At 56.4% G+C, this 16854-nt stretch overlaps 2 protein-coding genes across 4 annotated transcripts in view; one reads left to right on the top strand and one right to left on the bottom strand.

Annotated features, from left to right (window-relative positions):
• APMAP (adipocyte plasma membrane associated protein) overlaps window positions 1-16854 on the bottom strand; it is a 47223-nt gene that overhangs the window by 6615 nt on the left and 23754 nt on the right. Inside the window, exons 9-10 of one of the 3 annotated variants that reach the window (XM_047771569.1) lie at window positions 16047-16283; window positions 14327-14705 (exon numbers count right to left, since the gene is read on the bottom strand). In XM_047771569.1, the coding sequence (XP_047627525.1) occupies window positions 16074-16283 (210 nt within the window). In that variant the 3' untranslated portion in view covers window positions 14327-14705; window positions 16047-16073. Of the gene's footprint in view, window positions 1-14326; window positions 16284-16854 lie in introns of those variants that run through there. The other 2 variants (XM_047771570.1, XM_047771568.1) reach the window with 2 other exon arrangements.
• On the top strand, window positions 3543-12488 carry CST7 (cystatin F). The gene is made up of 4 exons (XM_047771571.1): window positions 3543-3666; window positions 10430-10602; window positions 11387-11506; window positions 12128-12488. The coding sequence occupies exons 1-4, from the start codon at window positions 3597-3599 to the stop codon at window positions 12203-12205; spliced, it is 441 nt and encodes a 146-aa protein (XP_047627527.1). The 5' UTR covers window positions 3543-3596; the 3' UTR covers window positions 12206-12488.

Genomic DNA, 16854 nt, shown 5'->3' with positions numbered 1-16854 from the left:
CCTAAGCAGTGGCAGAGCAGGCATCTGCACCTCCGCTCCTGAGGGCAGCTTGGGCCTGAGTGACACCGTTTCCTCCAGACAAGCCCCCAGCTCCCAGGCCTGGGCCTCAGCCACCCAGGGCAGCACAGACCACTGTGAGGCTGAGCTCCGGACTCCGTGAGAGGCCACTGCCTCCTCCAGGACACTCCTAAACAATGTGACGTCGTGATGGGGCAACACAGCGTGAGGCCATGCAGCCCAGCCTCCAAAGAGCCACCTGAGAGATAGCACCCAGCCCCCACAGAGAGCGCCCATCAGGGCCTCTGAGGATGCTTCTGACCTGCAAAGTGCAAGGGCCAGTGGAGCAGAGGTATCGCATGCCATCCTATCAGGACCAAGGGCTTTTCCTGCTCTGGGGACCAAACCAGAGCCCAGGGCTGGCTGGCGTGCTCAGCTGACCGGGAGGATTCCCCAGCGCCCTGAGCTGAGAGCCCCCTGTTCTGTAGGAAGAGTCACGTGTAAAGAGCTGGCAATTCTATCCTTCTGCCCAGGTCACCAGGCCAAGCGAGGGCTGGGCTGCCAGGTCTAACACACTGAAGTTAAGAGAATTTAAATCTTAGAGAATGAATGGTTTTAGTACAAGTATATCTTATGCCACATTTAGGATATACTTGTACTAAGAACTTACTTGAAGTTCCTCTGAAATTCAGATTTACGAGGTGTCCTGTATTTAACTGGCAACCTTAGGTGACAGGGTGTCAGAAGCCAGGCCAGACCTCCAAGTGACCTCTGGGCAGAAGACAACACACTGCAGCAGGTGAGACAGGTTGTGTGCAGCACCAGAAACCACACCCACTTCCATCTGCTGCAAATGGACTGTGCCTGTGGCACCTGAGTTCAGCCCCACCTGTGAATCCAGGCTCCCATTACCGCTGGGAAGGTTCTTGGTTCTCCTGGTAACTTCTCCACCCTCCCGATTTGGTGGCCACTGGCAGGCACATACCCCCTGATACTGACCCAGCCACAAACCTGCTTCCCATCTGTCAGCTGGGGTTTTTATGCTGAGAAAAAGGGAAAGGAAACTGGAAAGTTCAAATAGAATGGTCTTAACAAGAGACTTTATGAGAACTCATAACTGGAAAATTATGAGCTTCAGGGTGGGTTTGATCCAGGGGTTTAATCACACTTGAGTCTCTGAAATTCTCTGTTTTATCTTCCTCACCAGCCTGGCTGCCCTCCTATACTAAGAAGGCTACCAGTAGCTCTGGGGGCTGGGGCTACATGCCACTTAACATGAAGAAATTAGGGGGAGCAAGATGGTGAAAACAAGACACCCTTTCCTCCCCAAGCCATAGAACATAAGTCTTTCAGTCACCTCTGAATCAACTGAACTGATGTGGGCCAATCGGAACACACTCCATGAGCCAGTGCCAGCCTCTCCAGAACTGGACCGCTGAGCTGCAAGGCCAACGAGCCCACAGTCCTGCTGCCCTGCCCTGGCCCCGCCCAGCAGGCAGCAACATGTGACACATGCAGTGGGTGGTAAAGTCAGGGAGACAGGGTCCCTTCCAGAGAGATTTAGATCTTATTTCTCTCGAGACCCACTTGAGGCAGATAACACCCAAGGACACTCACAAAACATGTCCCTTCCCGCATACTCTGTCCCCTGAAAGGTGGGGGCTGCTTGATTTCCTAGGTCTGTGGTTTTGGCAGAAGTAAAACTGTGTGACCTTGAAGGCTAAGTCATACCAGATGATGCAGTTTCCACATGCCGCTCCAGGGGACAGTCATTCTGGGGACCAGCTCCAGGGGACAGTTATTCTGAGGACTAGCCACCATGCCGACACCCCACTGAGGCCCAGCCAGCAGCCAGATCAAGTCCAGACATGCACCAACGTCTTAGGTCATTCCAGCCCTGGCCTGTGGATCTTCCAGGAGAGGGGCATCCCATCCCATCCCTGCCCACATGCGGGCAGCAGCTGGTGTGGGAACTCCACCCCCACCAGCACCAAGATCCTCTAGGACGAGGCCCAGCTGGAAGATTTGCAGAGTCTCTCCCACCCCTGCTATGACCCCCCCCTAAGAACCACTCTTCCCCAGAGAGGGCGGAGGGCAGCTGAAATCCATCGCCATCACTGCAAATGTGGGGAATGGAGCAGGGGGGCCACCAGCCTGGGAAAAGTCAGACGGGACCAGTTTTTTTCTTGGGTCGTGGCGCCACCGTGTGGACAAAGTCTGCTCGCCACCCAGCCCAGAAGAGGGTGTTTTGCCCCACCATTCAGACCACCACCACCATGGATTTTAGAAAATAAAGTAAAAGGCAAAAGATTTATGCGATCTGAAGAGGAAGATAATATAAGAAAAGGAATGTAGGAGTTCCCATCGTGGCACAGTGGTTAACGAATCCAACTAGGAACCATGAGGTTGCAGGTTCAGTCCCTGCCCTTGCTCAGTGGGTTAACAATCCGGCGTTGCCGTGAGCTGTGGTGTAGGTTGCAGATGCGGCTCGGATCCCGCGTTGCTGTGGCTCTGGTGCAGGCCGGTGGCTACAGCTCCGATTGGACCCCTAGCCTGGGAATCTCCACATGCCACAGGAGCATCTCTAGAAAAGGCAAAAGACAAAAAAAAAAGAAAGAAAGAAAGCAAGAAGAAAGAAAAGAAAAAGCACACGCAGAACACAAGGGTCAGAAGCCCATCGGATAATCCTCTGCCGGGGCAACTGGAGCTCATGTTTCTTCTGTACATTGTTTAAATGCACATGAGTCATACACACACACACCCAGGCTCCTCCAGAGGTCCCACATGCTGCTCTGCAAGGCTCCACGATGCCTTTGCTGACAGTCCTGCTAGATGATGCGTCAGCACACTTGGGCCACCCTCAGAGTCCCCATGGCCAAGCTGGCATCTGCAAGCAGGCCAGTGCCTGTGTGGCTGGCACAGACTGCTCCAGGTTCAGGGCCCTGGACCTGGGAGGCTGGGGGGTGGTGGGGTGGAGGTGGTGACGGTGGGTATGACCGAGGCCACACTGCTGGGCCTGGGCCACAGCTCTGCAGAGCTCCGCACAACTTCTCATCCCCTTGTGCTTTAGTTTCCTGGACTCACACAATGTTGTAATTCCCTACATGATGGTGGGGGATTAAAGAAACAGCGAGAAAAGTGCCCGGCACACAGTTAAGTGCTGTCAACACACCCTCTCACTATCACCACCCGTTCATACCAGCAAGACAATCTCCTGCAGGGGGCCACTCGGACCCCAGAATCTGGGCCTAGGGAGCTCACCCTTTTCACCTTTTAGAGAAGGAACCCCCAGTACTTGTGCTTCCTAAAATCCCTGCTCATTTTTCTGCTATAATGTCTCTTCCATGTGTTCTAAGGGTAGAAAATCGCAGGGTTTGCTCATAGCTCTCACCTCTTCCTCCTGCCCTGCAAATAATTGCTGTTTGGAAACTTTTACAAAGGAAGCGGTTTACTTTGTAGCCAAGGGATGTGGAGGTGAAGAGCTTCTGGCCAAAACGACTCAACAAAAAACCACTACCCCCCACCCCCTTGGCAGGCAGTTCGTGGGGCGGGGCTCCCCCACCACCTCGCGCCCAGCACACACTGCCCTGGGCACAGCCATGCGTCCTGCCGGGGTGCTGCTAGCCGTCTGCACCCTGGTCCTGGTTGCCACCGGGGGCCCTTCACAAGGTAAGAGGGGGTCTCCCGCTGCCTGGGCGCCGTGAGCTTGCCCCCAACCCTCCCCCATTCCTGAGGCACATTAGGTTCCATGGGACCCCACAACAGCTGCTTTTGTGGGGAGCAGCCTTGGGGGAATCTGGGGACCTGGGGACCAGGGAAATGTCTTCTGCCCCCTGCTATTCTTGGGGCCTGTGGGGGTCCTGAAAACCATCCAGCAGCAGCGGAGGGAGGGACCCCCGTGGCCCCTCCGCAGCTATAGCACACAGGGTAGCGGTCAGGCCGATTCTATTTGATGGCGCATCCTTCCTGCCTCCGCTGCTGTCCTGTCACTTGGCTCACGGGGATCCTAAGCCTTCATCTTTCCCACCAGGCCGGCGCTGGGGGTTGGGGCTGGGGGAGGAAGGAAGCTGCCACCTGTGGGCCAGGAAATGAGGCACAGAGAGGTTAGGTGACTTGCCCAGTCACACAGCCCATGAGGACCTGCCCTCACATGCACTAGGAAGCTGGTGCCTGGCACTGAAGTGACCAGCAGAAGGGGGAGGGGCCAAGCGGCAGTTGGTATCTATCTTACTCCCTTTGCAAAGGGGGCTGGAGCCTGGCCACAGGCTATAGGTGGGGAGCGCCGAGGCAGGACCAGTGACCTGGGACACCGAGGGTAGGTGACCCAGCCTCGGGCCTTGTCTGTGGCGCAAGTGGCTTGGAGGCCCGTCCGGTGGTCAAGCAGAGACAGCAGCTCTGCTGGGCCCAAGTCTGCCCCCACCTCCTCTTGAGAGCGGGTTCCAAAGCCTTCCTTGGGGGCAGGGAATAGGGGCCGCTGTGTCACCACCTGGCCTATCCACCCCTGGTGCTAAACCGCACTGACCTGCATGTGGGGCCCAGGCAGCCTCCGTCCCTGCCCATCAGAACCTAGGAAATTGCTACATCGATTTCTTCAGCCTTTGCCTTCGGTTGAAAATGGAAAGCCCTTCTTCCTCAACCTGACCAGGAAGCCCCCCAGCCAGGCTCGCACGGCCCATCTTCCCACCACAGGCCACCTGGGCACGACCTGGGTCCAGCACCATCGGTCACCAAAGGCAGGAGCTGGGAGCGTTCAGCGACCACTGACCACAGGGGAGGTCTTGGCATGGGGGCCACTGACCCCCCTCTGCATTTGGAGACTTTTCCCAGCATGGACCCATTTGACCCCAAAGCTCCCACTGCAGCCATTCTGCCTATTTGATCTTTGATGATCATGACACTAGTGCACGTTCTTTGTGGGGCCAGTGCCATCATCACCCTGTTACACAGATGAGGAGGCTCAGAGAGGCCAAGCAGTTTCACCGAGATGGCACAGCCACTGAGAGAAAGTGGTGGGATGCAGACTCGGGGCATGTCCCAGTGGGTTAAGGCCAGGATGAACCAGCATTCTGTTCGTGCCAGGGGACACATGTGCCCTCGAAATGATGGGCTACTCACTACTACTACTACTACTCACTACACCAGGCCCTAGGCACTGCCTCCTGGTCTGAGCGCCAGGACCCTGCCCACAACAAGGGCTCTCTGATGCTGGCGCAGAAGCAGCTGCCACTCCCTGCCAAGTAAACCACCGGGGACATGGGGCCTCCAGCAAGGAAGTCACCATTCTGTTCCTGGGAACCCTGTTTCCCCCTCAGATCCCCCCACCTCCCAGCCACACATAACTCTCCTGAAAGAGGAAGGGAGTGGGGGCCCCCAGCTGGCCCTGAGCTCCCGCAGCCATCAGGGAGGGGCCATGCAGGCAGGGCCAGGACTCTCCACAGGGCCTGGTGCCTCCAGCTCAGCACGGGGACGCCGGCCAGGACCCTAGTGCCCTTCTGCCAGCGTGCATCCCAACTCTCCCAGCTTTTTAGAAAAGCACACTGAGAGGCATCCACCAAAACCTGCTCCTGGAGCTTTCCTGGCAGCTTGTTAGGAAGCTGTCCACTTCTAGGAACTGTACCGTGTCTGGTGGCAACTCAAGGGCAGACCACACCCTCCTAAACCTGCAGAGAAATCTTTAACTTTTTTTTTTTTTTTTTGGTCTTTTAAGGGCCACACCCGCAGCATATGAAGTTCCCAGGCTAGGGGTTGAATTGGAGCTGTGGCTGCCAGCCTATGCCACAGCTACAGCAACGCTGGATCCTTAACCCACTAAGTGGGGCCAGGTATCGAACCCACGGCCTAGTGGATACTAGTTGGGTTCATTACCACTGAGCTACAACAGGAACTCCCTGAAACAGTTAACTTGCTACAGCCCATACTTCTGCTAACAGTGTCCCCAAGCTCCTGTGTCACCAGCTCAACCGTGGATCTAATGTGAACCCACAGACATTCCCGTGAAGTGTCCACGTGCTGGCAGAGGGAAGCTAGCACCCCTGGGCCAGGGCACACAGAGCCCGGCCTTCCAAGTCAATGGGCGAGTCGGTGGTGAAGAAGCGGCTGTAGGAACGAACAGGTGTGCGGACAGGCAGGACAGGGGCTGGACATGGGATCACTGATAATGGATAGGGAGTCACTTTTCAGCAAGAAACATCAGAACGTGTCCTGGAAGCTCTGTTTCCCACTCTGATCAGCAGGAGAGGAGACAGGTGTTGAAGGGGCTGGGGGTGACTTCACAGAAGGGGCGCCCAGAGGCCTTCAGGATGCCCAGGCCTGCTGGTTCTGAAGCAAGTCCCAACTACTCCCAGGTGGGAGGGGGGTCAGGATCTGGCAGGGTTCTGGGTCCCAGGGCTCTGTCTTCATCACAGGGAGTCTACACTGGACCTGGCGGCTGGGCCTCCGCCCTCCTCCCTCCAAGCCTTGCACAGTACTGATATTGTTAGTTGAGGGGGTTGCACCACAGACACCCTAATCTTCCCAAGTCCTGGGTCCCCCATCTCTTGCCATCTGAGTCAGTTTTCAAGACCAGCTGGGGAGTTTCCATTGTGGTTCAGGGACAACGAATCCGACTAAGTATCCATGAGGATGTGGGTTCACTCCCTGGCCTCGCTCAGTGGGTTAAAGATCCTCTGTGACTGTGGCTGTGGTGTAGGCCGGCAGCTGCAGCTCGCATTTGACCCCTAGCCTGGAAACTTCCATATACCAATGTGAGTCACGGCCCCTCCTCCGCCCCCACCCCGGCGGTCAGATCTGACCTTGCTCTGCTCTCTCCACCCACGCCCATCTCCCCACTAACTCATCCCCTCACCCCCCTCCTGGAGCCCCCTCTGCCAAGTCAGTGTCACTGTCACTGTCCTTCCCTCCTAGATCCTCCCCCATCTCTGAGCCCCCAGAGTTGCCCACAACCCCCGATAAACACTTGGGAGAAAAAGAGCATGGTTTTAGAGTCGGCTGGAGCTAGATTTAAACCTGCAGGCCTTTTCCAGGCCTTTTCTTCCCAGTAGAAGAAGGACCACAGCCCCCACCCCACCAACAGAGGCACAAGGTCACTCGGTGTGGGGAAGGGGAGGGGCTCCTGCTGGGCCCTGAGCCCCTCTTTGGGCTTATTCTACTCCAACCTCTCCTGCTGACATCTCTTGAAGGGTCACTCTGAAAATAGGTTTGTCTTTTCAACTTTTTTTTTTTTTTTTTGGCTTTTTGCTATTTCTTTGGGCCGCTCCCACGGCATATGGAGGTTCCCAGGCTAGGGGTCGAATCGGAGCTGTAGCCACTGGCCTACGCCAGAGCCACAGCAACGTGGGATCCGAGCCGCGTCTGCATCCTACACCACAGCTCACGGCAACGCCGGATCGTTGACCCACTGAGCAAGGGCAGGGAACGAACCCGCAACCTCATGGTTCCTAGTCGGATTCGTTAACCACTGCGCCACGACGGGAACTCCTGTCTTTTCAACTTTTTAAAATGGAAAATAGGGTTTTATTGTTTATTTGGACAACTATGTTGATGAAGCCTCACTGAATTGAAGCCTACGTTTTAGGAAAATGATGTGAAATAAAAACAAACCAATTCATATTTCTCATAAACTCTGTAACTTGATAGAAATGGCTTAGGAACTGAGCCTGTGTGGAGGGCACAGTCAGCAGAGGTTCAGCCTCACCTAGTTTCACTTCATTATTATAATCCTGCTAAATTCGAGCAAAATGAAATTGAACACATTTTCTTTAAAAAGCAGGTTGGAGTTCCCACTGTGGCTCAGTGGTAACAAACCTGACTAGTATCCATGAAGATGCAGGTTCGATTCCCTTGCCCCACTTGGCAGGTTAAGGGTCTGGCATTACCGTGAGCTGTGGTGTAGGTCGCAGATGCAGCTCACATCTGGCGTTGCTGTGGCTGTGGTGGAGGTGGGCAGCTGCAGTTCTGATTCAACCCCTAGCCTGGGAACTTCCACATGCTGCAGGTGCAGCCATAAAGATAAAAAGAAAATTTTTTTAATAAAAACTGGGTAACAGTGGGTGTTCCCATCACAGCTCAGCAGTAACAAACCCAGTGAGTATCCATGAGGATGCAGGTTTGATTCCTGGCCTTGAGCAGTGGGTTAAGTATCCAGTGCTGCCATGAGCTGTGGTGTAAGTTGCAGATGAGGCTTGGATACCGAGTTACTGTGGCTGTGGTGTAGGCCAGCAGCTGCAACTCCAATTCGACCTCCAGCCTGAGAAATTCCATATGCCATGGGCACGGCCCTAAAAAAAGACAAAAAAAAAGAAAAAGAAAAAACAGGTAACAGTGGTTCCCTTGAGACACTGAGAGTGAGTGCTATTTTTTTTTAGACCTTCTGTATCTTTCAAGTTTCCTACCAAATAGGTAAGCTTATAATCAGAAAAAGCAATAGACGTTAATTTGTACAAAGAAAAAAATAGTCATGGTTATAGATCCACAAACGCACAGGAGGCCCACCAGGCGGTCCTTCCCCGCTATTGTTCAGACGACGCTGACAGCAGAAATCGGGCAGTTTTCCAGACTGAAGATGACACAGGACTCCCCGTCCTCAGCAGCAGGCCAGGAGCCCACCCAGCTGACCAACCCAGTGCCATGTCCACAGCCCGCATCACAGCCCAGCTCAGCATCCACGGACCACCACGCAAGGGCCGGGTTATCTCAAGGCAGAGTTTCAGAGACTCCAAAAACCCACCAGCGTCCTCCCAGGTGGCACAAGCCATCCCTGTCGAAGGAGCCTTGCAAAGCTACCCTGTCCTGACCCAGCCAGCAGCAGCCCCACTCACGAAGAGGCTGGCAGGTCACCCTGGAGTCACAGACCCTATGCAGAACCTACCTGGACCCACACTAAGTCTAGGCCTTCTCTGCCCACTGCCAGCACCCTCCATGGTTGCAGCCACAGGCCGGAGACCCCACCCCTCAGCCAGACTGCATGTGGCTGGCCCCAGCCAGCCTGCTTCTCGCACCTGGTGGGCGTCTCACATGCCCAGCACCGCATCAGACATCCAGTCCCAAGGAGGTTTCGCACAGCAGTGGAACTGGTCTCCAGGACCCTCACTTTATGTGACGGGATCACTGACAGGCCAGCAGGATCTCCCCATTGAGCGCTGAGCTGGGCATCCACCTTGTCTCATGCTCTGCTGTGAGCTGCATACGGGCCGGCCCTCCAAGGTGCTCCAGCAGCTTGACCGATCCTGGCCAAGGCTCCCAGCACACAGCCCTGGGTCCCAGCGCAGCCAGCCCACCGGCCCTAATCCCTACCCCAGCTCAAGGAAATCAGGCCCCATGACCAGGAGTCCTTGTACCCAGTGGGACACCCAGTCCAGCCCCCAAGGAATGAAGCCTCCACATTCCGCTGCCCTCCTGCCACTGTTTTCCTCGCACAAGTCAAGATTTCTTTCCTCAGGTAGTGGGGCCCACACCCAGCACTGGGTCTGCAGTCCCAGCAAGGTTCCTGTGAGGAGGGGACCCAGCAGCACAGACCCTTCTCTCTGCTGGAAGCTCATCCACTTCTTGGGGCTCCACCTGGCCACCGTGTGCTGACCCCACCCCCGGTGACAGCACCACAGGTGCCCCTCTCTGCCCCGGCCAGGACGTAGCCCTGACACATGAGGCACAGACACACATCCGCTTCAGTGAAAGCAAAGAGCAGTCATCACACCCCCAGGGACATCAGCCCTGTGTCACCTCTGACACACCAGTGTTTCAGGAAAACCTGGGGAATCCTTAGAAGAGAGAAGAAGACTGCAACTCAAAATAACCTCTTCCCATCCTCCCTCCCCAAGAATTTAAACTTTAAAAATAAGTAGTTGTGACCACTGCAGCAAAATTAAGAAACAAATGAAGTCAAGACACCCCTCAGCCACCAACCAGAAAAGCCATCACCTCCTGCTGCCCAAACACCCAAGGAGGTGGCATATGGGCGCTGCAGCAACCTGGCAGCGGGCAGACCCAAGCGAGTCCCAGGAGTGGAGGACAGCCTTCAGGGACTTCCCCACAGCCACTTGCTGGGACATGCTGAGGGGTAGGAGCCAGAGGGTGGCCTCAGGGCCGGGGCAACTTCTTGGAACACAGGGCCCATCCTGAGAGAGGCTCTGGGCCTAGGGGTGTGCCCAGGCTTCTGGACCTGCTGGGGATGACCTGGGTACTGAAAGTGGCCATGCGGGCAGGGATGGACCACATCCTACCCACCTCGGTGCCACCCATGGCACTGGCCCTCAGCTTGTGTACAGGTGGCCCTGGGGACGCACACAGGCGCACTGGGGGGCGAGGTGTGGACAGATTGGGAAGATGGATGGCCAGGCGAGAGGTAAAGGGGCCGGGGGGCCGCACTGGGAGGAGCACAGAGGCAGGGGCATGACACCCACAGCAATGTTCTTGTCTGGCTCTGTTTCTCGCCCAGATTTTTGTTCCCAGATCCTGGACTCAGGTGTGAGGCCAGGATGCCCCAAGACCATCAAGACCAATGACCCTGATGTGCTCAGGGCAGCCAGACACAGCGCTGAGAGCTTCAACAACTGCAGCAATGATGCCTTCCTATTCAAGGAGTCGCACATCAGCAAGGCCCTCGTCCAGGTGGGTCTGGGCTCAGACAGCCCAAGGCGGCCAGGTCTCAACAGGCCTGTCTACCTGGAGGCTGACCACAGCCACAAACGGCCCTCAGGCAGTGGGACCCTGGGCCACCAGTCGGGCACAAAGGCTGTTACTGGACCAGGCACCTTCTGAGCAGAGGCCGCAGTGCATGGGGAGGAGGGCAGGGCAGAGCGGCCACCAGAGGGGCACCGATGGGCCCCCAGGAACAAGCTGCCTCTGCCAGGCTGCCACATTGCAGCCCCAAAGCACTCTGGGCCACGCTCCCCCAGACACTGCCCTTCCCTGCACAAGCGTCAGGCCCTGGGAGGTCCCCACATTTCTCAGTAACCCCCTCCCAGTGGACCTCATGGGCAGCCAGGCCTGGCTCATCCTTGGTGCCAAGAACACAGTGATGTGACAGTCACTTGCTAAAAGCAGGGCCTCCTGCAGCCTGCTGACTGACTGCGGAGCTGCCCTTGGGGAGCAAGACCCACAGCCTGAGGACCTGTGGTGCCCGATGCTACCCCACAGCTAACTCACCATAATGGTCACCTCCAGGCACAGGATGGAGGCAAATGCAAACTCTGAGACGGGAGTCACGATGGCGGAGGGTGGTCTGCACGGGCGGACCCAGGCATCATCAGGGCTCTGGGGTCCAGACCATGGGGAGGGAGTCTTCACTCCCCACCTCCTGCAGGACGTGTGCCCAAGCCTGGGGAGGGGACAGCCCACCCCGACTATCGCCACGTCCTGAACCTAGTGACCGAGCCCCACCCTCTGCCCTTAGATAGTGAAGGGCCTGAAGTTTATGCTGGACATGGACATCAGCAGAACCACCTGCAAGAAGCTGGGCCACCACGCGAGCCTGGACAACTGCAGCTTCCAGACCAACCACAGCCTGCAGTGGGTAAGCGAGCTCTCACCTCCCGGCTGCGAGCCCCCACCCCAATTCCCCACCCCCTCCAACAACCTCCACTGCCTCGGGAAGTACCCTCAGCACTTCCCTGACCACCAGGTCCCAGACACCCCCACCCCCACCGCCCTGGGAAAGCAAGAACAGCCCCCAGGACTCCCAGCCAACCACCCCTCCTGGCTCCCAGAGACACATTTCCAGGGATAAACACTGCAGATTTGGGGGGTGGAAATTACACGGGGAGAGCAAATGCGGCAAATTTTGATAATTTGTAAATACAGGTGTTGAGTTATTCTTCCAACTTTTCCGTAGGTTTGAGACTTTTTAAAAAATAAATCAGGGCAAGGAGAAAACTCCTCAGTAAAGGAAACACACACACACCTGTAGGCACCCACACAGACACGCGTGTGCAGACATGCACATGTGAGTACACACAAACATGCACGCCCGTGGGCACGCACACACACACGCATGTGCAGACATGCACATGTGAGCACACACAAAGCCCCTTGGGAACCCACCTCCAAGGTGTGGCGGGCACGCATGGCGCGGTGGGAACGCCCTGGCGGGGAGGCAGCCTTCCTGAAGGGGGACCCTCATCACCCCTCATTACAGACCTTCAGCTGCTACTCTGAAGTGTGGGTCGTCCCCTGGCTCCAGAGCGTTGAGGTCTCTGTTCTCCGATGCCACTGACGCCTGCCTCCCAGCTGCATCCCTGCTGCCCCATTGGGCTCTCAAGAGCAGAGAGCAGTACAAGGGCCACAAAGTGCCACACGGCTGGGCGGGAAGGAGGCCCTGCTGCATGAACTCAGTCTTCCGATGCGATGACCCCTGGGGGTCCCCACCCACTGCCCTGCCACCCCAGCCCGTGAGCAAAGCCTGGACTCATCCTCTGTCTGAATTGGCCCAGCACCGAGCAGACACCGTGGCCTCTCAGTGAACCATCAGGAATAAACAAAGAACTGAATGCCTCAAAGCTGACTGTCCTTGACCTGCTGAGGGGAGACTCTGAAGGCAGGTGAGCGCTGGGGGCAGGGGGGCCTGTCCAAGCATGCAGGAGAGTGAAGGCCCGTGACTGTCTTGAGTGGGGCCACCCCCCTGGTTCTCTGCTGCTGGGGCTTGGTGCCGTGCCAGGCAGGTGAGGAGGGTGGCTCTCAGGAAAGAGAGGCAGGTGGGGAGAGACATGGGCAAGGCTGGGCCCCACAGGAAGCGGTGATCCAGATGCCTGCACCCATGAGCCTGGGGCATCCTCTTCCAATTACAGATGAGCACAAAACACACTGTCACCTTTAAAAATGGACACAATAGGAGTTCCTGTCGTGGCGCAGTGGTTAACGAATCTGACTAGGAACCATGAGGTTGCAGGTTTGATCCCTGGCCTTGCTCAGTGGGTTAAGGATCTGGTGTTGCTGTGAGCTGTGATGTAAGTTGCAGATGCAGCTTGGATCCTGCATTGCTGTGGCTGAGGTGTAAGCCGGTGGCTACAACTCTCGTTCGACCCCTAACCTGGGAACCTCCATATGCCACAGGAGTGGCCCCAGAAATGGCAAAAAGACAAAAAGAAAAAAAAAGTGGACACAATATTTCACAGGAAAAAGAAAATTTGCATTCAATAACATATGACAATTTAGTGCGCTGTTGTCAACATGGTCAGCGTGAACCACCCAGTAAGACAGTAACGACAATTCCACAGCCGCCTCCAGCTCTGCTGCCTTCACTCGCCTGCTGGTCACTTAATTCAGGGGCAGTGTGGCCACAAGGCCCTGTGACATTTAATCCATTCAAGATCCTAGAGCCACTGAGGGTAGCCCTTATACACACATAAGCAAGTCTAGCCTGTGCCTGACCCCAGACAGGAGCAGGATGGCAGACACACCAGGTCCAGCATCAGGGTCAGATGCCTCCAACGCAGCTCTCAGGGCCATGGGGCCCAGGCTCTGCCCTCCGGTCTGTCCTCACTCATGTTCAAAACGCACCAGGGCCCAAGGCCAGGTATCCCCTGAAAACTGCGGTGCCAGAGAACGCTGTCCCCTCCACCCCATCCCTGTATCCCTGCCCAAGCTCCCCCTCTGCCCCATAATGGCATCACCTACCCTGATGGCCTGAAGTCCCTACTGCCACCCAGTTTTACCTGTTTGTTTAAACTTATCAGCATCACTGTGACTCAGAGGAAAAGATTCTGACACAGAAAAGCTGTACTTCATTTAATTCACTGTCACTGGGAAAAGATGAAGCTAAGGACCTGGGATTCTAAGAACTACAAGAATTATGACCACAAAGAAGGAATGCTTGAGGTCTCCAACTGACCAAAAGCAGTCAGTCCCAACAGACAGCCTGCCCTGAGTGTTCCAGAACTGCCCACAGGCTCACCCTGCTCTCCGGCCATGCAGACTCCGGGCCCTGCTCCATACTTCACCCAGCTACCCTGGGCTGCAGATGGGCCAGGCTCTGAGGAATGCCCGCCACCCAGGGCCCCACCGGCAGGGCTTAGCCCTGCTGCTGCCCGGCCTCAGGGCACTGGGCACCACTGGCCTGACCCCCAGGTTGGGCGGCTGCCTGCCTCCTCGCCCCCCAGCCCCTTCAGATGACCTGCTGTGGGCTGCCTGTGCCCTGGGCAGGCCCTTCTCAGTCCTTGATTTCCCCATAAGATGTGGCCACACCTCCTTGCATCATATAAAGGTCAGCACAGAGGAGACCTCAAAACTGCAGAGGACACTGTTGAGGACAAACCCTCGCGGGGGGAACCTCTGTCCTAGGAAAGGCAGCAACTGAGCTCAGACGGCGCTTTTGTAATAGACGATGACGTGCACACAGTGAGGGAGTCACCTGATTTAATTTTAAGAGCAAATACAGTAATTCACATGAGAACAAACACACTTTGCATTTACAACAAAAGCATATCATGTACTTAAGCCTGATGAGGGTGTATTTTGCACCTCGCCGTGACAAATTACTAGATAAAACACAGGAAATGACACTGAGACAGAAAACCAACATCTGAGTCAAAAAGACTCCTTTGCTGGAAACTGTGAAAAGCTGCCAGCTTCTCTGCACTGAGAACACAGCCCTGGGGTCCCAACCAAGAGGAGGTGTTCAGGGTCGGTGCCTAGGCCACATGTTTGTGGCAGAGGGTCAGGCTCCACCTTGCTGCTCCTACACTCGAGGCACGGAGTTCACCACTAGGCAGCATTTCCTAAGACATCACGTAAACAACACTAAGTGGACAGGTCACATCACAACAACGAAGCCAGTCTGACTGCCCTACACTGCTGTGCGTAAAGCTGGCAACTCAGGACAAGCCCCATCAGATCCCGACTCTCTTCCCCTAAAACGGGGGTGGGGGTGGGTGTGGAGCTGTGAGCACAAGACACAGATGGTTCAGGTCTCACCAGGACTGGCAGCTCTCCCTGACATTTAATGTCACCCCTATATAAAATACTATCTTTTCAGATTACAGAGACAACTCCAGAGTCACAAGCCCTGCTGTGTTCTCATTAAGTACCCAGGAAAGGAGCAGCAGATGTCAGCCCTACTTTGCAGGCTGGAAAACAGGAGAGCAGTGTCGTGCAACTGAACCAGTGAGGGTGGCAGGCTGGGGGGGGGGGGCGGGGGCTGCCGAGCAAATCTAAACACAATCCCAGCAGAACAGCCCTCACGACACACAGAGGAGCCAGATCTCATGGTTAAAGTAGATTAAAGCAGAGAAGAAAGCCCAACAACACTATCAAAGAGACGAATCCCCAGGGAAATCCATTTAATTATCACAGTCACATGGGTCACCCAACACCCGGGACACATGCGGACAGCATGAGGATGCAGAGCAGCATCAGGCGTGTGACACAGGAGCGGACAGGACACAGGACACCAACACTGCACTGTTCACGCCTGGCTTGGGGGTAAGGAGCCAGGTTTGTAAACAGGAATCCCCACACCCCTGCCCTGTGCCTGCCTTTAATCCTGTCCTCGGACCCATGCAGGAGGCCATGCACAGAGAGACCGGTGAGTCCTGAGCTGCTGGAATCACATGCTCATCCCCCACACAAGCCTCGGCCTGGTCTTCAAAGGCTGGCGGGGACTTGGGCAGGGAGGGTGCCGGGCAGGCAGGAGTGGAGCCACAAGAGGGATACCCAGGGCCCAGGCCCAGGACTCGGGACTCTAGGGAACATAGCAGTGCCATTTGCACCCCCATACCCCACCTGCAGCCTCATATACGCTTGTGCTGAGCTCCCCCAATCCTCCTGGGTCCCCCGCCACCCAGAGATGATACCACCCCTTTAACAGCAAAGATGCAGAGGCTGACAGGACAGACCAGCAGCAAAATCCAGCCTCCCGCCAACCCCCACTGCTCTCCCCCTACCCCAAACCTGGGGCTGGCTAAGTACACCAAGTCCCGGGTCCAAGAAAACCACAGTACTTGGGAGGTGTCTGAAAGCACATGGCTCGACATGGTCGCATCTTCCCCATGGGAGACACTTGGCCAAACCCAGGCGAGGGTGACCAGTGGGGTCACAGGCAGGAGGGTGTGTCCACGCACCTCCTGGCCCCTGTGGCACGCAGGGTCTTACGCATCCTGGAGGCGGAGTCTGCAGAGGAAGGGGGCCCTGAAGGAGCCCAGGTATAGATGCCCGTCGTGCTCATGCGCCTCGCTCACATAGGCAGCCACCTGCCCATCGGGGTCATGCAGGCTCCTGCGGAAAGCCCCACTGTCACTGAGCTCCAGGACGAGGCTGTGCCGACGCACAAACTTCACCACTGTCTCCTGGCTCAACAGCTGCAAGGAAAGCAGAGTGAGAGGCGGGGGGTAAGCGGCCACAGCCTGAGCAGATTGGACCTTGGGCCCACGGGGAGCCCACAGGCCAGGCACCTTGGGTCTCGTCACCCACTGCATACACGCCACCCACCTGGCTCTGCTCCTTCTCCTGGCTGCTGGGCCACAGCCATGCCAGCGGCCCTCCTGCAGGCTGCTCCACATGGCGGTGTGGGTGCCTCTTTAAAAGGTCAGCCCCCACCCCCAAACAATTCAGTTGAGAAGTGGCTTGTGGGGCCAAGCACGGCAGGTATGTGGAGGGCTGGCCCAGACCAGGGAGAAGGTGTGAGTGGGGGGAGAGGAGGGGTTTGTCTGCTGAGGAAGAGAGGGGCTAGGGCTCCAAGGTAGGGGACAGGGTCCTGCAGTGCAGGGGCCTGGCCCAACCTGGGGGCCTTGAGGGGAAAGGCAGACCCCTGCCCATGGCGGGGAGGAAAGAGGACCAGCGTGAGTGCCAGCGCCCTAGTCAGGGCCACGTGATGGGGGACAATGGTGACCGAATGGGACACCTTGAGGAATCTGATCAAACAGGTATGAA

This window comes from Phacochoerus africanus, chromosome 3 (genome assembly GCF_016906955.1).
Source record: "Phacochoerus africanus isolate WHEZ1 chromosome 3, ROS_Pafr_v1, whole genome shotgun sequence".
Lineage (NCBI taxonomy): Eukaryota > Metazoa > Chordata > Mammalia > Artiodactyla > Suidae > Phacochoerus > Phacochoerus africanus.
Note: the sequence above shows the minus strand (reverse complement) of the source record. Positions and strands in the feature narration are given on the sequence as shown.